At 55.2% G+C, this 21716-nt stretch overlaps 1 protein-coding gene across 1 annotated transcript; it reads left to right on the top strand.

Moving 5' to 3' along the window:
* The first annotated feature begins 18516 nt into the window (after positions 1-18516).
* On the top strand, positions 18517-21716 carry LOC136491231 (probable metal-nicotianamine transporter YSL16). Its single transcript, XM_066487473.1, has 7 exons — positions 18517-19181; positions 19263-19435; positions 19696-19793; positions 19910-20044; positions 20140-20326; positions 20412-20526; positions 20613-21716. The coding sequence occupies exons 1-7, from the start codon at positions 18704-18706 to the stop codon at positions 21539-21541; spliced, it is 2115 nt and encodes a 704-aa protein (XP_066343570.1). The 5' UTR covers positions 18517-18703; the 3' UTR covers positions 21542-21716.

Raw genomic sequence — 21716 nt, 5'->3', positions numbered from 1 at the left:
TTAGTAAATAAAAATAGGTACAGTTTTAATATAAAATAGTTGGGCTGCAGGCTGGCTTGGGCCAGCGTGGGCTGTAAGCGGCTAGCAACTTCGACCTGTGAAAGGAAAAGGCCAGGCCAAGAGGGAGGAGGGGTTTCGACCCGACAAGGAGTGAGCAGCGAGCTGAAAAGAAAAAGATAGAGAAAAATAGGTTTGTGGGGTGGGTAAAATGATTTTTTGGCCCAAACAGAGAGAATAGGTTTTAAAACTTTTTATAAACTTTAAAACTTTATTTTGAAAATCATTTAACTATTTGAGTTTTCAAAACTTTCCACTTTTAAACACTTTTAAAATAAGATTTAAATTTGTTTTTCAAACAAAACTTATATTTTTTTGAAAGTAATGCAAGCAGCGTGAATGCAACAATATATCAGATTGATTTTTCTAAAAAAATTAAGTTCATATTGCAATGTTTAAATTGTAAAACCCTAATTAAATCTTAAATTTTTTTTATGAAAAATGTTGCATCGTTTATTTTATTAGGTGTTTTGTACTCACAATCCAAAAATTCTATTTTGGGGTGTGACACGGACTAAACTAGAAAATGCTTTTTCAGGAGCAGCTATTTCTATGTAGTACAATTTTCGCAGCACCTAGACCTTTCTTTTGGCCTTTTAGCTTTCGATTTTTCCCAAGATGGAAGGAAATAGAGAGAAGTTTCACAACTGCTTCAGGTGAGATAGAGGAATGAAATCGGCTTCATAGTTATTTAAACCAAAATAGCTAACAATGTTTCCACAATATATAACTGATAACAACTTTCTTGAGCTCACAACTCAAACTTTCCATAACTTGTAGCTGAACCAAACAACCCTTATTGGTCATGTTCGCTTCGAGGAATTTAGAGGAATCTGGAAGAATTTGTGAGAGTGTGAACAGTGAAAACAAGCCGAGAACAGTGAAAACCGGCTGGTTTCCACACCAGCCGAACGGCCCCATTAATCCTACAGGTAGTTTTTTATAATAAACTTAGCGAAATTTGGCCAATGCTACACCTAAGATTACATTCTTCTTAGAATGAAGGGAGTATATCAGGTCCTCGACTTAGCACGGAGGCTCACATTTTTCTAAATTTATTCCAGGATTTACGACATTGTGTTTTCAGTGGTAGGCGACATACCCATCGACAGCGAAGCGCCTGTGGTGACTTCTTCAATCTCGAGATGTGCTATCACAGTTTTTCAGAGGTGCTCGTAGAGGTAGGGTTTACATACTTGGGTTCATAGGGGTGAGTGTGCGTACATGTTGAGCTTGTGCATTTGTACTTTTGTAATTCACAAAAAAATATTAGGTATACATTCACAGACAAATATTAGCCGTACAGAGTAAGCAGTTGACTTTCTTATTTGAAAAAAAACATTTGACTTTTCCGGCCAAAAACAAACATTTTACTTCCAAATTCCAATAATGAAGACTAGACCTGCCATCGTAACGTCCCGTGTCGCTATGGCTGGCGTAGGTGCAGACCCAGCTGAACTTTAGCTAGAGGCTAAAATGTACATAATCCCTTTAATTGTTTCAACCTAGCTAAAATCAGTTAAAAGGCCTTAATGACCAAACTACTCGTAGCTAAAGTTTAACTAGAGGATCCAAACATCCTAGCTAAAGTTCAGGTAGCCAAACAATGAAATTTATGAGCGGTAGCATGGCCAAGGTTTAAATTGGTTAGAGGATCCAAACACTCCTAGCTAAAGTTTAGCTAGCTAATCCTTAGCTGGCTAAATTTTAGTTATGGTGGATCCAAACAGGTCCTAATAGGTGGATCCAAACAGCCCCTGTTAAAAATTAGCTAGCTAAAAATTATTAGCTATTAGGTAGCTAATTTTAAGTGCTAATGAATCCAAACAGACCCTGTTAAAATTAGCTAGCTAAAAATTAGTAGTTATTAACTATTAGGTAGCTAATTTTTAGTGCTATTTTGTAACTAGCTATTTTTTAGAAGGAAAGAGTTTGGATCCACCTGCTAATAGGTGTGTCGGTGTTTTGGACCGGCGGGCCCTCAACCAACTAGTAAAAATATACTGCGTGCCCCTAATCCTGGATGGTGATGTAAAGAGACACAAGGTTTATACTGGTTCAGGCAATAGGTGCCCTACATCTAGTCTGAGAGATCGATCTTGTATTCCTTGCACCGAGGTGCTTGTGGTAGGGGGTTACAAGTAGGGCGAGAGAGGGAGCTAGTCCCAGGTCTCTGCGTGGAGCGGTGTGGATTGCTTGTGATGTTGATCTCTTGCGGTGAGAAAGTGAACGTGTGTGTTCGTGTTCGTCTGTCTCGTATGTCCCTGTCTGTCTGTGCGTGTATACCTGTCTAGAAGCGGCCCCGGTCTCTCCCTTTTATAGTTGAAGGGGGGACAGGGGTGATACACGTGTTTGCTATGCGGCGTCCTGTGAGCGGAGGTGGCGTTTCCGTGCCCTGTAGCTTGTCACTGTGGCAGCATGGTCGATGGAGCGGTCCTGTCCTTGATGCACTGGTGCAACGCGCCGGTCACACCCGATCCTGTGCGTCGTGGGAGCTCCAGTGATAACTTGACGCATGGCATGGTGGACTACGTGCCGGTCGCTGTGTGCCGATAGTGTAAAAAGCCAAGGCTCAGTTGGTGTTGAGGCCGAGCCATCGTGGGGGGCTCGGCGGGCGTGAATCCCGAAGCTGCTGAGACCCTGAAGTGGATTGTCGAGGCCCGGAGGGAGCAGTTGGTCCTACACACTGATACTGAGGCTATAGTGACCCAAACTTGACTCCCCACGCCGTGTTGTTCCTAGAGCAGGGGTTAGGTAGCACAGTGCAGTGTGGGCGTCAGTCGTGGGCACAGTACCGAGTACAGTGGCTGGTAACCCCTGCCCCGTCCCGTCCCAGACGGCATGGTGTTGATGCGACTTCCCATCTCGTCGGCCACTCCGTTGTGTCGAGTCATCATTCGACTGACGTCACGAGAGTGGTTGGTCATGTTTAGTTGGACGTGACGTTCTGTTAGGGAGATCGGTCGAGGCGGAGGCGGCGGGGTTGTTGCCGACCCAGCCTCGAGCGAGGCGAAGAATTGTCACTTCGTCCGAGGCTTTATGTGCGAGGCCTCGAGCGAGACGGAGGATCGGTTCCCCATCCGAGGCCTTACGCGCGGGGCCTCGAGCGAGACGGAGAATCGATACCCCGTCCGAGGCCTTACGTGCATCGGTTCCTCATCCGAGGCCTTACGCGCGGGGCCTCGAGCGAGATGGAGAGTCAATACCCCGTTCGAGGCCTTACGTGTGGGGCCTCAAGCGAGACGGAGAATCAGTTCCCCATCCGAGGCCTTACGCGTGAGGCCTCGAGCGAGGCGAAGAATTGGTAGCCTCGGACAAGGTGGGGGTTAGCCAGTAGTTGTCTCTTAGCTTTGATTTTGACAGGGTCTAAGTGATTTTTTCGGTTTTCGCTTAGGGGACCCCTTTTTATGGTACCCGATAGTAGCCCTCGAGCCTTAGGGAGAGTGTGAGCGCTCTCCCTGAGGTTTTGACGAGACTTGGCTCACGGCAGCTCCTAGCGGGATGGTGTTTCATACTCGAAGCCTCAGTGGGTGCGCGTGAGCGCACCCGTCGGGTGTAGCCCCCGAGGCCCTAGAGGAGTGGATTTATTCCTTCAAGGGTGTTTCTCATGTCGTGCGAGGGGTTTTATTGTGTTTGCTAAGCCCATGAGTGCGAGTTTAGGTCGCAGGGTCGCAGGCTTGGTTGCAGGAAGAGCCCCCGAGCCTCTGCGCAGAACAAGAGGGCGATCAGGAGTTTCCCCGTCTTTTTTGTGCGGCCCTCACGCATCATTTTTGTTTGGAAGGAGGGGTGGAGTATGCCAGGCTACCCTCGCTGGGCGCGAGCAGTGACACCTCTGGTGAGCTGTTATCGGGTAAGTCCGAGTGGAGGCCCGTGTCCCATTCGATAAGGGTCGACTGGCGGTCCAGAGACGCACCCCAAAAATACGAGAGGACTTCTCTAGTGGGTCCCAGGGCCGTTCAATTGGCCCCGAGGGCTCGATGCCTCCCTACGGTGGGATCCCATTCAGAGACCTCCCTACCGGTCTCGGACATGACTTAGGGCATCCCGAGCGATCGCTTGCTCGGGCCTCAGCCATGTACGGGCTCGCCCATAGTTGTCCCTGACTCTATTGTCCTAGGCCAGCTGTCGAGACCCTCAGGGGCCTAGCCTTCGAACCCCTAGACCGTAACGGGCTCGGTGCCCAGTTCCTTTGTCTGAAAGGAATCGGGTGGGGGATATTCCCCTCCCATCGGCTGACAATGGCAGGTGCGCCTTTTGAGGCGGTTTCTCAGGGAGATGAAATGGCGCCTGCCATTGTTGCGGTCGGATGCGATGTGGTGTCAGTGGATGGGACATACTGTGCATGTGATTAATAAGGAAAAGTTAGGCGCGTGGGCGATTAAATCAGATCTGGATTAACTGTGCCAGATTTGAGGGAAACTTCTCCGATTTCATCGCCCGTCCGTTGCTGAGAGCAGAGAGCGCCGGGGAGAAGAAAGGAGAAGGGCGAGGAAGAGAGAGAGAGCGAGCCTTACCGCCGTAGTTGCCTCCTCCACCGTACCCATGGTCGGCAGTGTTGTTGTCCTCTAGGCGGATCCTTGGGGTTCATCCGACGTGTCCGTGGAGACGCTGCAGTCGCTCGTCGACGACAGCCTCCTCCGCCCGGTTATCGACCCCAACAGACTGGAGTGGATCGCTCCGAGGGGCGAGCCAGAGCCGAGGCCACGCGACGGCTATGTCGTGAGCTTCGTGACCTTCTACGAGCGCGGTCTTGGCCTACCGGCGGACCGGTTCATGCGGGCGCTCCCGCACTACTACAGCGTGGAGCTCCACAACTTCAACCCGAACTCCATCGCGCAGGTGGCCATCTTTGTCACTGTCTGCGAGGGGTACCTAGGCATTGCCCCCCACTAGGAGCTATGGCCCCACCTCTTTTGGGCGGGGCTCACCACCAAGCTGACGGGCACGACGGGCACGCGGAAGGCGATGAGGGCCGGCGGCTGCACTCTCTAAGTGCGCCAAGACCGGCATCTCCTCTACATCCTAGCCCAGCTTGCGTCGTCCAACCATCGCTGGTACAATAGCTGGTTCTACCTCTGTAATGACGACGACAGACTTCCTCCCTATACCGGGCGGATCATGGAGAGCCAACCGGAGAAGTGGAGGTACGGCGTCGTGGTGGTTGATCAGCCCAAGCTACGGCCGCTCCTAGAGGCATTGGAGTGGCTGTGCGACCGCGGCCTTACGGCGGCTATGGTCGTGGCGGCCTTCCACCATCGGAGGGTGCTACCGCTGATGGCTCGGTGGCGGTGCCTGTTCGAGATGACACCGGATGAGCCAATCGATGGTGTCTAGATGTCCGCCATCGCCCTCTCCGACGAGGAGATTCTATGTCGGGTGAGAGAGATGGTGGAGGGGCGGCTGAGGATTAGTGGTCTGGCCCCATTCCTGATGCGCCCGATGTGGGGGTACATCTCTCTGGTAAGTCATGCGCTGTTGCGGCCCCTGAGGCCTCCTCGTTCCTCACCGTTTCCTATTCCCTTATTTATGTTCGTCATTCCCACAGGGGATGAGGGATGTGCAAGCCTCCCCATCACCCGTTCTCGAGGACGCAGAGCGGCGAGCGGTGAACAGGGCGCATGCCGAGGCATAGAAGAAGCGTAAGGATGCCGAGGAGGCAAAGCGCAAGAGGAAGACCCTTGAGCGCGAGGAGCTAGAGAAACGCCGCCGGCAGCAGAGGCAGGACGGTCTCCTGGTGGAGGCGTCTCCGTCACCGTCACTATCGATGGACTCTTCGGGCGATGATGATGAGAGTGAGGTGGGGCGGGGTCCCTTGGACCATCTCCCTGATGTCAGGGGGGCGGCGCTCGGGGCATTGACGAGTAGCCCAGCATTTCTAGGAGGAGGAGGAGAGGATACCTCGAGGCCGGCCATCACCCACCTTGGGGCTGATGCCGATGCGCCCGAGGCACGGGTGTTAGGGAAGCACGCCATTAGCCCGGTGGGCTCAACGATGAAGGTGGAGCAGGCGGCGACAGGGGCAACGCAACTACCCCCATAGAGGGTCGAGGGAGCGCCGGAGTCCGGCGAGGGCCGGCCGACACCGGTGGGCACAGAGGCTGTGCCACCACCGCTGCAGAGGAGGGACGCAGTGATGAAGCAGTTGTATCCCCGTTCGAGGTGAGTGTTTTTTTAGCAGAGTTGGCAGCATCTCCCATTCGTTCCTTGGTCGTATGCTGACCTTGTTGGTGTTTTGCCTTCAGCCAAAAGCATCAAGCGGAAGTGCCCGCCCTGGCGCCATGTAAGGCGCTCAAGGTGAGCACCAGCTCTACCACCCAATGGGTGGTGGAGGCGCAAGCCGCCATACAACATGGCGTGGTGTCGACGAGGGCCGACCCGAAGGAGCTGGTCGCCCAGGGAGAGGCTACCGAGGTGGCCACAAAGCAAGCGGAGGAGGAGGAGGAGCCTACGCCTTGCGAGGCCAAGGCCCGTGAGTCAGATGGGGTCATGGCGCCCTCAGTCACCGAGGCCACCAAAGGCGAGGTCGAGGCCCCCGGACTTCTAAGGCTGAGACGACAGAGGCCAGGGCGCCTAGGACCACCGAGGCCAAGGTGGCGGAGGCCGGACCCCTAGGACCACCGAGGCCGGGGCGACAGAGGCCAGCGTGAGCGTGGCGAAGCTGGCGGCCCAGGAAGTGGAGATGGAGGTAGGGCAAGCTTCAATATCGCCCCTGGTCCAAGGCCCACCGCCGTTGCAGGAGAGCGCCTAGGAAGTGGAGGTCCATTTGATCTCCTCCGATGATACTTCCCGGGGGAAGGAAGTGGCAGATGCCAAGGTGGCCAGTACCGTGGAGCAGCCGGCTCTGACCTCTGGCGAGGGAAGCTCGGCCCTCGTGCGGGTACAACCCGAGCCCCGTGGGTAGGATCACCCACGTGTCTTGTGGCAGAGCTGGGATGACCCTAAGGGGGAGCCTCTGTTCGCCCTCGAGGACGCGGCCGAGGGGGGGGCGTTGGGACACCTTCGAGCAATACCGCCGTCTAGCGGAGCGGTCACTGCGGACAGCGCTATCCGTCGTGGCTGATGATCTGCCCAGGGTCACCCAGGTACACGCCTTCTTTTCTCATGCAGTGTTGTCTTTTTTCGAGTTTTCTCGTAGTGCATGATGTCCGTTCTGCCTATCTAGGAGCTCGAGGCCCAGTCCCTCAAGAAGTCATTGTTCCACCGGCAGGAGAGGGACATCTGGGACTAGCTCCAGCGGTAGAAGGACTTGCTCGCTCATGCCAATGAGCTTCTGTTGGCACGGAGCGTGGAGGTGGAGGACCTCCACCTTCGCTGTGCTGATATGATGGCCAAGGCGGCCACAGCTCGGGAGCAGGCTACCCCTTTGGTGGCACGGATTAAGGAGTTGGAGGAGGAGCTGACCCGGGTGGCCGGCGACTAAGACACCTTTAGGTCTCGGGCTGAAGAAGCGACGACCTCTGTAGGCCCTCGCTGGGCAGCTGGGGCGGAGCAGGGTGTGCACCTGCTGACGAAAGGCACCCTAGCAGAGGCCCTCAAAGTGGTCGAGGCCTCCTAGGTCGAGGCTTTGGTCTGGAAGGGAAAGGTCGAGGGTGAGTCCTGTTCCCCTTGTTTTATTTGTTTTTCTTGTGTTCAACCCCTAACTCCCTGGTGTGATGTAGAGCTAGAGAAAGAGGCTTCCACGGCGGCCGAGGCCTCTCGGGTCGAGGTCTAGCGCTGGAAAGAGAAAGTCGAGGCCTCTCGGGTCGAGGCCCAGCGCTGGAAAGAGAAAGCCGAGGGTGAGTCCCGTAGGGCTTCGCCCCTGTTTGCCTTATTTTCTTTTGCGCTTAACCCCATCCTGCTTGTTTTGGCGCAAGGTTGGAGAAGGAGGTCTCCTGGGTAGCTGAGGCCTCTATCGTAGTGCAGGCGGTGCTCGAGGCCAAGGTTGGGAAGCACAACGCGCTGTAGAGCACCACCCGTACCGTCTGCGAGGCCCTAGAGGCTGAGGGGGTCGAGTCAGGCAGCTCCCTTAGGGGCCGCTTGATCGCGTTGAGCGGCCAAGTGCGCGAGCGACTCCGAGGGGCGCTGCACAAGGGTGTCAAGCACGCACCGGCTATCGTCTCCTCGCACTACGCCAGTGTCGACCTCGAGGCCGTCAGTGATGGCTATGTCTTGGCTGAGGATGATGAGGAGGCTGATGAGGAGGTCACGAAGCTGATGGAGGTGGCTGAGGGCCCTGGCACGGCGCTGGCCAAGCTGTTCAAAGAGGAGGTGGTTCTTCCCACACCATTCGCCGACGCCGGTGACCCTAAGCCTTGACCTAGGCCAAAGGGGCCATGTAAATAAATTAGGATTATTATCGTACCGTGACGTTTGTGGCCGTCGGGGCCTTTTTTAAAGTACTTATGCATCTACGCTTTCTAATCATTTTTTATGGTATTTCCGAGCCTCTGCCCTCTGTCTCGTCTCTAAACATATCTCTTGCAAAAAACTTCCTCAGAGCCTAAGCTGCCCCTTGGGCAAAAGCTGGTGAGGGAGTGCCGTAGCCTAGAGGCATAGGCCATCTCGCGACTCGGCCGGCCTTTTGGCCTTGAGATAGACTTTCGGTCCTTAGGTCTTTTACAATTGATTTGTCAGAGCATGCTAGAGAGTTTGGTGTAGAATTTTTTTCGAAAAACAACTAAAAATGGTGCGTGGGACTTAGGGGGAGTCCCCCCTTCTAGCCCCCGAGGGAGGCTCGGTTCAGTAGAGGCAGAGCCATGTCTTGTTCGAGCCCCGTAGTGGGCACCTCTGCAGACGTAGAGCCAAGTCTCCCTTATGGTGTTATCATAATGCCGAGGCCCATGATGGGCTTGGGGGGTTTCTCGAAAAATTAGAACAACTAAAGAACGCTTCTTTATTGTATTTTGAGAAACAATGTATACAACGCTTGGAAATTTAAGGGTAAAAGCGACGTAGCTATTCTATGTTCCAAGCATTGGTGAGGATTTCGCCCTTCTCGTTGGCTAGCTTGTAGGTCCCAGGCTTTAGCACTTGGGCGACGATGTACGGTCCTTCCCATGGCGGGGTTAGCTTGTGGCGGCCTTTGTTGCTCTGCCTTAGTCTTAGCACCAGGTCGCCCACCTTCAGGTCTTGGCTTCGAATGTGTCGGGCTTGATAGCGTCGTAGGGCTTGCTGGTACTTGGCCGAATGTAGTAGCACAACGTCTCGGGCTTCCTCCAGTTGGTCGAGGGCGTCTTCGTGGGCAGTGCAGTTGCTTTGCTCGTTGTAGGCCTGTAGTCTCGGGGAGCCATACTCTAGGTCAGTGGGGAGGATGGCCTCGGCTCCATAGATCAGGAAGAACGGTGTAAACCCTGTGGCTCGGCTCGGGGTGTTCCTCAGGCTCTAGATGACCGACAGGAGTTCGGCAAGCCATTTCTTGCCAAATATCTTCAACCGGTTGTATATTCTTGGCTTGAGGCCTTGTAGGATCATGTCGTTGGCACGCTCTACTTGGCTGTTTGTCCTAGGGTGTCCTATGGCCGACTAGGCCACACGGATGTGGTGGTCATTGCAGAATGTCAGGAACTTGTGGCCGGTGAACTGCGTCCCATTGTCGGTGATGATGGTGTTCAGAACCCCGAACCTATGGATGATATCAGTAAAGAACAGCACCGCTTGCTTGGACTTGATTCGATTGATCAGACGAGCCTCGATCCACTTGGAGAACTTATCGATTGCTACCAGCAGATGGGTGTAGCCCCCGGGGGCCTTCTGTAGAGACCCAACCATGTCGAGCCCCCACACGGCGAATGACCATGTGATGGGGATGGTTTAAAGGGCTTGGGCTAGGAGATGCGTCTGTCGTGCGTAGTACTGGCATCCCTCGCAGGAGCGTACGAGCTTGGTGGCGTCAGCAACTACCATTGGTCAGTAGAACCCTTGGCGGAAGGCATTTCCAATGAGCATCCAAGGCGCTGCATGGTGCCCGCAAGCTCCCGTGTGCAAGTCCCAAAGTAGGGCTTGAGCTACCTCAATGGTGATGCATCATTGGAGGACGCCAGATGGGCTTCGCCTGTACAACTCGTCGTTGCTAAGGACGTAAGTCTTGGCTCACCGAGAAAGCCGTCGGGCTTTGGTCCTGTCTGCGGGAAGCTCTCCTCGAACGAGGCAATCAAGGAGCAGGACCCACCAGTCCATGCCCTGGTTGGCCTTTGGAGGCTTTGCGTTGACTTCCATGACCTCAGGCTCGCCCGAAGGGGTCTCGGAGACAGAGGGGGCCTCGGGCCTTGCGGTGGGCTCGATCGGTGGGCCCTCTTTCGTCGCCGAGGCATAGTCGATGGAAGGCTTGTGGAGGTCTCTAGCGAAGACGTTCGGGGGGATCGGGGCCCGTGCCAATGCCATCTTTGCCAGTTCATCCGCGGCCTCATTGAATTTACGCACGATGTGGTTGAGTTCGAGACCGTCAAACTTGTCTTCAAGGCAACGTACCAGCTTGTAGTAGCCTCCATTTTGGGGTCATGGCAGTTCAACTCCTTCATCACTTGATCGACAACGAGCTATGAATCGCCCCACACATCGAGGCATTATACTCTAAGTTCGATGGTGATCTGCAAGCCGTTGACGAGGGCTTCGTATTCGGCTGCATTGTTGGAGGTGACAAAGTGGAGCCGAATCATGTAGCGCATGTGCACTCCGAGGGATGAGATGAAGAGCAGACCCATGCCTGCCCCTGTCTTCACCAGGGACCCGTCGAAGTACATGGTCCAGCATTTCGCCTAGACTTGAGCAGGTGGTAGTTGGGTGTCGGTCCACTCAGCCATAAAGTCGGCCAAGACCTAGGATTTAATTGCTTTCTGAGGCGCAAAAGACAGGGCTTCCCTCATGAGTTCAATGGCCCACTTGGCTATCCTACCCGAGGCCTCTCGGTTATGGATTATCTCTCCCAGGGGGAAAGATGACACCACGGTCACTGGGTGGGACTCAAAGTAGTGACGTAGCTTGCGTCGAGCCAAGACTATGGCGTAGATCAGCTTTTGGATGTGGGGGTAGCGTGTCTTAGTCTCGGAGAGCACTTCGCTGATGAAGTAAATAGGTCGTTGGATGGGTAGGGCATGCCCTTCTTCCTGCCTCTCAACCACCATGGCCACGCTAACCACCTAGGTCATTATGGTGACATAGAGTAAAAGGGCCTCATCCTTGGCCGGTGGTACTAGGATGGGAGGATTGGTGAGCAATGCCTTGAGCTTGGCGAGAGCTTCCTTGGCCTCGGGGGTCCAAGAAAAGTGTTCGGATTTTCTCAAGAGGCGGTACAGAGGCAAGCCTTTTTTGTCAAGGCGGGAGATGAAGCGGCTTAGGGCCACAATGCATCCCATGACCCTCTGTACTCCCTTGAGGTCCCGGATCGGTCCCATGTTGGTCATGGCCAAGACCTTTTCTGGGTTGGCCTCGATGCCACGTTCCGAGACTATGAACCCCAAGAGCATGCCTCGGGGGACCCCGAAGACACACTTCTCGGGGTTGAGCTTGATGCCCTTTTCTCTGAGGCATTTGAAGGCTATTTCCAAGTCGCCGATGAGATCACTGGCCTTCCTGGACTTGACCACGATGTCGTCCACGTAGGCCTCGACGGTTTGCCCTATGTGCTCACCAAAGACATGGGTCATGCACTACTGGTATGTGGCCCCTGTGTTTCTGAGGCCGAACGACATAGTTAGATAGCAGTACATGCCGAATGGTGTGATGAAAGAAGTCACGAGCTGGTCGGATTCTTTCATCTTGATTTGATGGTAACCAGAATACACATCAAGGAAGGATAGGGTTTCGCATCCCACAGTGGAGTCAATGATTTGATCAATTCGAGGTAATGGGAAAGGGACTTTTGGACATGCTTTATTTAGACTGGTGTAGTCTACACACAATCTCCACTTCCCATTTTTCTTCTTAACTAACACAGGATTAGCTAACCACTCAGGATGGGATACTTCCTTAATGAATCCGGCCACCAAAAGCTTTTGCACCTCCTCGCCGATGGCCCTACGCTTTTCTTCATCGAATCGGCACAGGCACTGCCTCACCGGTCTGGAGCTAGCCCGGATGTCCAAGGCATGCTCGGCGACTTCCCTCGGTATGCCCGGCATGTCCGAGGGACTCCACGCGAATACATCGGCATTCGCACGAAGAAAGTCAACGAGCACGGCCTCCTATTTGATGTCGAGGGTGGCGCTGATCTTCAGCGCCCGGTCGTCGGGGCCGTTGGGGTCGACCGGGACGAGCTTGACGGCCTCCGTGGCTCAAAAGTCCTGGCACGATGCTGGAATCAGGCGCCTCGCTGCCAAGAGGTCGGTCGAGGTTGACGATGAGGGTCTCGGCCTCCACAAGAGCCTCGGCGTACTCGATGCATTCGATGTCGCAGTCGTATGCATGCTCGTACATGGACTCGATAGTGCTGACGCCATTAGGACCCGACATCTTGAGCTTGAGGTAGGTGTAGTTAGGGACCACCATGAACTTGGCATAGCACGGCCGCCCTAGGATGGCATGATAGGTTCCCTTGAACCCAACCACCTCAAAATGAGGACCTCCTTGCGATAGTTGGAGGAAGTGCCGAAGCAAACGGGCAGGTCGATACGCCCGAGGGGTCGCGTGTGTTTCCCCAGCACAATGCCATGGAAAGGCGCGACGTCACCTCGGAGCTACGACTGGTCGAGCTCTAGGAGCTCTAGGGTGTTGGCATAGAAGATGTTGAGGCCACTGCCTCCGTCCATCAACACCTTGGTAAGCTAGGTGTTGCCGACGATCAGGTCGACGACAAGTGTGTACTGCCCGGGGTTTGGAACATAATTGGGGTGGTCGTTCTGATCAAAGGTGATCACCTCCCGAGACCAGTTGAGGTACCAGGGAGTGGCCGCCTTAACCGAGAAGACCTCCTGGCGTTCCCTTTTTTGCTGGTGCGCCGTGAGGCACGCTGAAGGCCCGCCGAAGATCATGAAGGCGTCGTGCACCTCAGGGAACCCGTCGTCCTTGTCGTTGTCCCTATCGCCAGTGTCCCTCATCTTGGCATCGTCGCCAGGGAGCCCGAGCTTGGCGTAGTAACTGCCGGAGCATGGTGCACTCTTCGAGGGTGTGATTCACCGGGCCCTGGTGGTAAGGGCAGGGTTTCTTTAGCATATCGTCGAAGAGCCCGAGGCCTCTGGGGCCTCAGGGACTTCTTGCGCTCTACGGCCATGACTAGGCCGGCCTCGAGGACCTCTTGCTTCCCCTGGGCAACCCTTTTTCTTTTTCTTAGGGAGGTGGGGAGCCGAGGCCCCAGGGGGCCTTGTCCCTCCTCTTCCCCTTGGCCGTCGTTGTTGGGGAAGATGGCTCCGATAGCCTCTTCGCCCTGAGGCAAAGTTGGTAGCGATGTCGAGGAGCGTGGCAGCTGAGGTCGGCACGTTCTGGCCTAACTCTCCGAACTAGGTCCCGCAGGTGTGCCGGAGAGGAAAGCCTGGACAATTTCCGAGTCGCCGATGCTTGGTAACTCGGTGCATTACTTGGAGAAGCATCGGATGAAGTCTCGGAGAGACTCGTTCGACCCCTAGGCGACAACTCTTGAGATCCCTAGGAGTTCCTAGGGCGCACGTATGTGCCCTTGAAATTCCTGACGAAGACCCTTATCCAAGTCAGCGCCAGTTGTGGATCTACGAGGGAGGGAGGTGTTCGAGCCAGGCTCAGCGCCGAGTCTGACAGGAATAACGGAGGTTGCAGATGATGAGCAGGTCATCGTCCATGCCGCCTAGCTGACAAGCCAGGCGGTAATTGGCCAGCCAAAGTTTAGGATTGGTCTCACCGCTGTACTTTGTGAGGTTGGCCGGTTGCTGAAACCGGGTCGGAAAAATGAGCAGCGCGGATAGCTCTGCTAAAGAACTCAAGGGCCAGGCAGCTCAAGAGAAGGACTACGGTCCTCCCCACTGTCGTAGCGGCCACCTCGGTGTGGATGGTAAGCCTCGGGGGGGCCCTCATTGTCGTGGCGCCATCGCCTGCTGACCACATCGTGGTCGCCTTGCGCCTCGTGTCGGTCGCCGAGGCGATCGTGCACCAAGGGGATCCTATTGGCCATTGGTGCCCGAGCGGGCTCGGGACAAACCGAGGCCTCCCTATCCTGCCGAGGTGGTGCCGTGGGAAGTTCCGAGGCACCTCTATGCCGTCGAGAGGCGGAACTTTTGGCCTACTGCACCGCGATAGTCTCAAGGAGGTCTCGGAGCTCGCCGTGAGCCCATCGCCCCTCCATGGTAGAGGGCTCGAGCATCAGTTCGGAGCAGCATCGCCGCTGCCGCGACATTTTGGCTAGCGCGATGGAAGATAGGGGGTTGCTCGCCCCCTTCGTCGTTGTTGATGCGGCGGTTGACATCGCGAGCCCTCCGTCGGGCCGCTCCGCCATCACTGTGAACCCCGCTGCTCTTGCTCGAGAGTGTCTCGTAGCTACTATAGAAGGAGTCAGTCTTGTTTGACCTTGGCCTAAAGCTCACAGAGCTACTCCAGGTCTAGACGTCGAAGTTCCTTAGGGGGCAAGGTCTTCGCTCCGCGCTACCCGAGGCTCGACGCATGGAGGTGTGGCGCTGCCCGCCCCCTCGGCGGGTGGGAGACGAGAACCTGCCCCTTCGTCCTCATTGCCCATGCTTGGCATCCCGAGCTCGACATGGAAGCACTCACGAGAGGGGTCATAAGTACCTTCGTCATCAGAGTCGGAGTAGCCAAAGTAGTAGTCGCTCGTGGCCAGGAAGCGACACATGGCTTCAGGGTCGCAAAGCTCGGAGAAGTCCGCTCCGGCCCACGCCTCGTCTTCCTCCGAGGAGGTCAGCGTGGGTGTGGGTCGAGGTCGTGGCGTCGAGGTCAAGGGCGAAGCGTTGGTGGCGTCCTGAGGGCTTCACGTGAGTGGAAGCATAGGCAGAAGCATAGGTGGCGGCAACATTTCTCAACCCAAAGGGGTACAGGGATGGTGCCATCGCCGGGCTTCGCTCTACCGAAGTCAACCCCTCAGGAGGGTGGCGGGGCAGAGCTTGATGACAGGGCGTCGCTGCGCGCCACCGACGCCTTTCTCTTGTCTAGGCTTAGGCTAGACAGGTCCTCAACCAGGGACCTTGTGCCAACAGCTGGGCATGGGATACCGGTGGAGCGCGGCGCATTGCCCTGAGCTTGCATGGGGTCGGGGTGGTCCCGCCCATGCCGTGCCTGGCGATCGCGATGAGAGCGGTGGCTTGGGTGCCGCCTATGCCTAGGCTGCTGGGACGTGACGTCGTCGATGGTCGGTGGGACTTTGGGTGAGAGGAGTATCATATCGTACTCATATCCTAGAGACATGTACTCTAGGCTTCCGAACCAGATTATCGTGCCGAGACACAGTGGTCGCACGGGGTCTGCCATCCGAAACTTGTCGGAATGACGAAGATGACACGCAGTAGAGCCCCTACATAGTGCGCCAACTGTTGGTGTTTTGGACCGGCGAACCCTCAACCAACTAGTGAAAATATACTGCGTGCCCCTAATTCCGGATGGTGATGCAAAGAGACATAAGGTTTATACTGGTTCAGGCAATAGGTGCCCTATGTCCAGTCTGAGAGATCGATCTTGTATTCCTTGCATCGAGGTGCTTGTGGTAGGAGGTTACAAGCAGGGCGAGAGAGGGAGCTGGTCCCAGGTCTCTGCGTGGAGCGGTGTGGATTGCTTGAGATGTTGATCTCTTGCGGTGAGGAAGTGAACGTGTGTGTTCGTGTTCGTCTGTCTCGTATGTCCCCGTCTGTCTGTGCGTGTATACCTGTCTAGAAGCGACCCGGTCTCTCCCTTTTATAGTTGAAGGGGGGACAGGGGTGATACATGTGTTTGCTACGCGGCGTCCTGTGAGCGGAGGTGGCGTTTCCGTGCCCTGTAGCTTGTCACTGTGGCGGCATGGTTGACGGAGCGGTCCTGTCCTTGATGCACTGGTGCAACGCGCCGGTCACACCCGATCCTATGTGTCGTGGGAGCTCCAGTGATAGCTTGACGCAGGGCATGGCGGACGACGTGCCGGTCGCTGTGTGCTGATAGTGTAAAAAGCTGATGCTCAGTTGGTGCCGAGGCCGAGCCATCGTGGGGGGCTCGACGGACGCGAATCCCAAAGCTACCGAGACCCTGAAGTGGATTGCCGAGGCCCTGGAGGGAGCAGTTGGTCCTACACACTGATACCAAGGCTACAGTGACCCAGACTTGACTCCCCACGCCGCGTTGTTCCTGGAGCAGGGGTTAGGTAGCACAGTGCAGTGCGGGCGTCAGTCGTGGGCACAGTACCGAGTACAGGAGTCCGGTAACCCCTGCCTCGTCCCGTCCCGAACGGCATGGTGTTGATGCGACTTCCCATCTCGTCGGCCACTCTGTTAGTGTCGAGCCGTCAGTTCGGCTGACGTCACGGGAGTGTTTGGTCACGTTTAGTTGGACGTGACTGTTCTGTCAGGGAGATCGGTCGAGGCAGAGGCGGCAGGGGTTGTTGCCGAGCCGGCCTCGAGCGAGGTGGAGAATTGGCACTTCGTTCGAGGCTTTACGTGTGGGGCCTCGAGCGAGACAGAGGATCGGTTCCCCTGTCCTAGGCCTTACGCGCGGAGGCCTCGAGCGAGACGGAGAATCGATACCCATCCGAGGCCTTACGTGCGGGGCCTCGAGCGAGACGGAGAATCAGTTCCCCGTCCGAGGCCTTACGCGCGGGGCCTCGAGCGAGACGGAGAATCGATACCCTCGTCCGAGGCCTTACGTGCTGAGGCCTCGAGCGAGACGGAGAATCAGTTCCCCGTCTGAGGCCTTACGCGCGAGGCATCGAGCGAGGCGGAGAATCGGTAGCCTCGGACAAGGTGGGGGTTAGCCAGTAGTTGTCTCTTGGCTTTAATTTTGACAGGGTCTAAGCGATTTTTTCGATTTTTGCTTAGGAGACCCCTTTTTATGGTACCCGACAAGGTGGTTGCATACTAAGTTGAATGTATATAAACTATTAGCATCTGTTAGCAACTACAAGCCTCCAAATGAAACTAATAGTTAGCAATCCACTAGCTGATAATTAGCATATTAGTAGCAGGTTTATTTAGATCTATTAGTACTAATTGTGGCCGCTAATTTTTAGTGCTATAATAGATCAGGCTGTTTGTACACGAAACAATTAGTAGTACAAAATTATAAATCGAGACCACCAGTTGCGCTATCAATCGTTGATCTGGGAACAGGTCATCACCACATGAGTTCTCCAAAACCAACGCTTCAGCCAAGTAGTAGTGCAGAAAAACGGCAGATGGCTGATGTGAGCGTGACCCTACAAGATTACGACGACACACAAGATCAACACCGAAATTTGTCAACCACCTTTGTACGCACCCCAAGGCCCTCAACATGTGAACGGCGAACCCGGCACTTGTTCAATCGAGACAAAACTCCAAGCCACTGGTTCCAGTCGTCGCGGTCGCCGTCGCCGTCGCACGCCAAACCAAAATACAAACACCCAAAAGTCAAGCGAGAGGGAGCCAGCTAGCAGCGGCAGCGAGGTGTTCATCCGTCCACGTCCCCGGCCCCGGCTGGTAAAAAGGACGCGCGCACATCGCTGACCGATCGACCGGCCCGCGCCCACCTCCCGCACCTGCCACTGCCATTCTCACTCACGCACGCACCGGCGCCGCGCGTCCGCTGTCCGCACCCCGTCCGTCCCGTTGTACTGCAAGACCGAACGCCGTATTCGCTTCAATTATAATCTGAAACCGTCGTCCTGTTTGTTTGGTCGTATTTTTTTAGCTAATGAATATTATTTTTTTCTCACAATAAATCAGCCAACGATACTTTCAGTCATGACTTATTAACTAAACAAACAGTGTTTTTTTTTACAAAGCAAATCAGCCGAAACACTATTTAGCCAACGGAGTCGATGCCTGCCTTTTGTACTGCACCCCCGCGCGACCGCACGCGCGTGGCCCGGACCCGGATACGATCATACGAAGCGCAGGCGCAGTACACCGCCTGGTTTTGAGCGGCTGCCGCCGTTGCTTTGTACAAAAGGGCCGCCGTGCCATTCCACCCTCTCGCCGCGGCTTGTGCCAGGGGTGATCGCTGATCGGCGTCCGTGCTCGTCGATCAGGCGCTGCTGTTCCGGCAAGCTAGCCAGGTGAGGTCTCCGGCCGGCCCTCAGCGTGCCTGGTCTCCGCTCTCCAATCCGCGCCGAGAAATTTGATCTTTGGCTCGGTTTCTGGCTGTCCTGTGCGTCAGTTTCGCGTTTTCCGTTGTCTGCTATCGTCATAGTCCGTTCTGTGTGTTTTTTGGGTGTTCCTGTCCTGCTGGAGTGATTTATGGCGTCGTTTGCGTGGTTTTCACTCCAGATTTTGATCTTTTCGGGCAATCAGAATCTGGGTGCCGCGTCTCCAATCGTCTGCTCGTGACATGTACGTTAGCGTTTGAGAGGATCCATCCGTTCCTCATCCTTCCTTATCTTCTCTGACCCATTTGGGAATTTCGGTTTCCAATTTCCATTACAAAACTTAATAAAATATCGAAGAAGAGAAGAGAGAGAAGGCGAAAATGGTTTAACAATCCGAGATTCCGAGTGCATCTAGCTACTCACGCCTGTGCAGCTGTCCAAGTCCAATGCACGAGCACATGGATGGCAATAGTGTATTAGTGGCATCCTGCCTAGTCTAGTTTCCGTGGACAAATGAACTCACAGCTCCGCCTCCATACTGCAGCCGCCGCCGTCTCGGAGCTCGAGCTGCTGGTCCCCCGGGGCCCAGGCGCCGGGGCCATGGACCAGTTCCATCACGACCCGGCGGGCGCGCACGAGATCGAGAAGACGCTGCCGGCCGAGCGCGCGGCGCCGGCGGACATGGAGTCGGAGCCCGCGGCGGCGCGCGTGGCGGAGCGCGTCCCGCCGTGGCGCGAGCAGATCACCGCGCGCGGGATGGTGGCGGCGCTGCTCATCGGCTTCGTCTACACGGTGATCGTCATGAAGCTCAGCCTCACCACGGGGCTCACCCCGACGATGAACGTCTCCGCCGCGCTGCTCGCCTTCCTGGTGCTCCGGGGCTGGACGCGCGCCCTCGAGCGCCTAGGCATTGCCTCCCGCCCCTTCACCCGCCAGGAGAACACCGTCGTCCAGACCACCGTCGTCGCCTGCTACACCATAGGGTTCGGCGGTAAGTCGCCCAATCTATAATGAGCCCCATCCCAAGCATGAAGCATCCGCCGTCGTTCTTGACCCCCATCTGAATCTGCAGGTGGGTTCGGGTCGTTCTTGTTGGGCCTGAACAAGAAGACGTACGAGCTCTCCGGGGTGAACACGCCGGGCAACGTGCCGGGGAGCTACAAGGAGCCTGCCATCGGCTGGATGACGGGATTCCTCCTCGCCGTCAGCTTCGTGGGGCTCCTCACCTTGCTTCCAGTCAGAAAGGTGCTCCTCTCTCTCGTCTTTCCATGTCCGACTACTATTTGAGCGGCGATTTCTGAATTTTCTATGGTTGCTGTTGCTCTCAGAACTTCTCATTTTCTTTTGTACGTTTAGAAGACTTTTGCATAATCGGCCACGATTAGTTCAATCATTTAGAACCTTTTTTCTCTCTCTCAATTCATCAATATAATAAAGTATGAAATACTCCGTTTTAGGGAACCTGGGTATTACCTCTAGTTTTCACCTTTCTAAATACTTTTCAGGTGCTCGTTATTGACTACAAACTCACTTATCCCAGTGGGACTGCCACTGCGGTTCTCATAAACGGGTTCCACACACCTCAAGGAGATAAGAATGCAAAGTACGCTATTTCATTTCATTTCAGACTTTCAGTCATGCTGGCGAAATCTTCCCCCAACTTGCCAACACGATCAAACTGAAAACCTGAACTATTTACCACTTTCGCCGTCATGCCAGAAATCAGGTCCGTGCATTCCTCAAGTACTTCGGGATCAGCTTCCTCTGGAGCTTCTTCCAGTGGTTCTACACTGCCGGCGACAACTGCGGATTCGCTCAGTTCCCTACTTTCGGGCTCCAAGCTTTTAAACAGACGTAATCACTGCTGTCTTTCTCGTTGTTGTTTTTTATATGTTTCAGTGCACAAAGGCAGCAAAAGACTCACCTTTCTGAGCCCTTTGAATCGTCAGGTTTTTCTTCGACTTCAGCCTGACGTATGTTGGCGCTGGGATGATCTGCTCGCACCTTGTCAACCTCTCGTTGCTCTTCGGCGCCATCCTTTCCTGGGGCGTAATGTGGCCACTCATCAGCAAGCAGAAGGGCAACTGGTATACTAATGGGTCTCAAAGTAGCATGTCAGGCATCTACGGGTACAAGGTATACTAATGGGTTTATAACAGTTCTTACAGTACTAAAACTAGCTTCAGTTCTTAACCCCATTCCCGATTGGTTCCCCGATCAGGCCTTCCTCTGCATTGCTCTTCTCGTGGGAGACGGCCTCTACAACTTTGTTAAAGTCATAGCTATCACTGTCAAGAACATACGCGAGAGATCACGTCGCAAGAACCAGAACAAAGGTAAGTAAATAAAGCGGTAGAAAAAAGATCCGATTACCTCACCGAAATATCCTTACTTACTATTAGCTGGAATTTGTGCTATGTAGTGGCGGACGCGGACACCATGGCGCTTGACGACATGCAGCGCGACGAGGTGTTCAACAGGGACAACATCCCGACCTGGCTGTCCTACACGGGGTACGCCGCGCTCAGCCTCATCGCGGTGATCGTGATCCCGATCATGTTCCGGGAGGTGAAGTGGTACTACGTGATCCTGGCGTACGTGCTGGCACCGGCGCTGGGGTTCTGCAACGCGTACGGCACGGGGCTGACGGACATGAACATGGGGTACAACTACGGCAAGATCGCGCTGTTCGTGCTGGCGGCGTGGGCTGGGAAAGACAACGGCGTGGTCGCCGGCCTGGTGAGCTGCGGGCTGGTGAAGCAGCTGGTGCTCATCTCCGCCGACCTGATGCACGACTTCAAGACGGGCCACCTGACGCTGACGTCGCCGCGGTCGATGCTGGTCGGCCAGGCCATCGGCACGCTGATGGGGTGCGTCCTGGCGCCGCTCACCTTCATGCTCTTCTACAGGGCGTTCGACGTGGGCGACCCGGACGGGTACTGGAAGGCCCCCTACGCGCTCATCTACCGCAACATGGCCATCCTCGGCGTGGAGGGCTTCTCGGCGCTGCCCACGCACTGCCTGGAGCTGTGCGCGGGGTTCTTCGCGTTCGCGGTGCTGGCGAACCTGGCGCGGGACCTCCTGCCCCGCGGGATCGCGCGATTCGTGCCGCTGCCGATGGCCATGGCGGTGCCGTTCCTCGTGGGCGCCAGCTTCGCCATCGACATGTGCGTGGGCAGCCTCGTGGTGTTCGCGTGGCACAAGCTCGACAGCAAGAAGGCCGCGCTGCTGGTGCCCGCCGTCGCATCGGGGCTCATCTGCGGCGATGGGATCTGGACGTTCCCGTCGTCGCTGCTCGCGCTGGCCAAGATCAAGCCGCCCATCTGCATGAAGTTCACGCCAGGAAGCTAGAGAGTAGAATTACAAATCAGGCCTGTTCTAATGTCCATATGAGCTGGATCGTGTACGGTGTATATATGTAAAATGGAAATTTGAAGGATGACAAGATGAATTGCTTGTCGTCTAGTAGCATACTATAGTAGAGCATTAATAAAACTGTTACTGCAATGAGCTGCGTGTTTCTTGA

Source organism: Miscanthus floridulus, chromosome 11 (assembly GCF_019320115.1).
Source record: "Miscanthus floridulus cultivar M001 chromosome 11, ASM1932011v1, whole genome shotgun sequence".
NCBI classification, from domain to species: Eukaryota; Viridiplantae; Streptophyta; class Magnoliopsida; order Poales; family Poaceae; genus Miscanthus; species Miscanthus floridulus.
Note: the sequence above shows the minus strand (reverse complement) of the source record. Positions and strands in the feature narration are given on the sequence as shown.

Bases quoted from the DNA above. Each gene is read 5' to 3' on its own strand.
- LOC136491231 (XM_066487473.1), top strand. From the start codon at position 18,704: ATGAACTCACAGCTCCGCCTCCATACTGCAGCCGCCGCCGTCTCGGAG. The intron at 19,182-19,262 runs GTAAGTCGCCCA...CTGAATCTGCAG, and splicing joins CTACACCATAGGGTTCGGCG to GTGGGTTCGGGTCGTTCTTG. The intron at 20,327-20,411 runs GTATACTAATGG...TTCCCCGATCAG, and splicing joins CAGGCATCTACGGGTACAAG to GCCTTCCTCTGCATTGCTCT.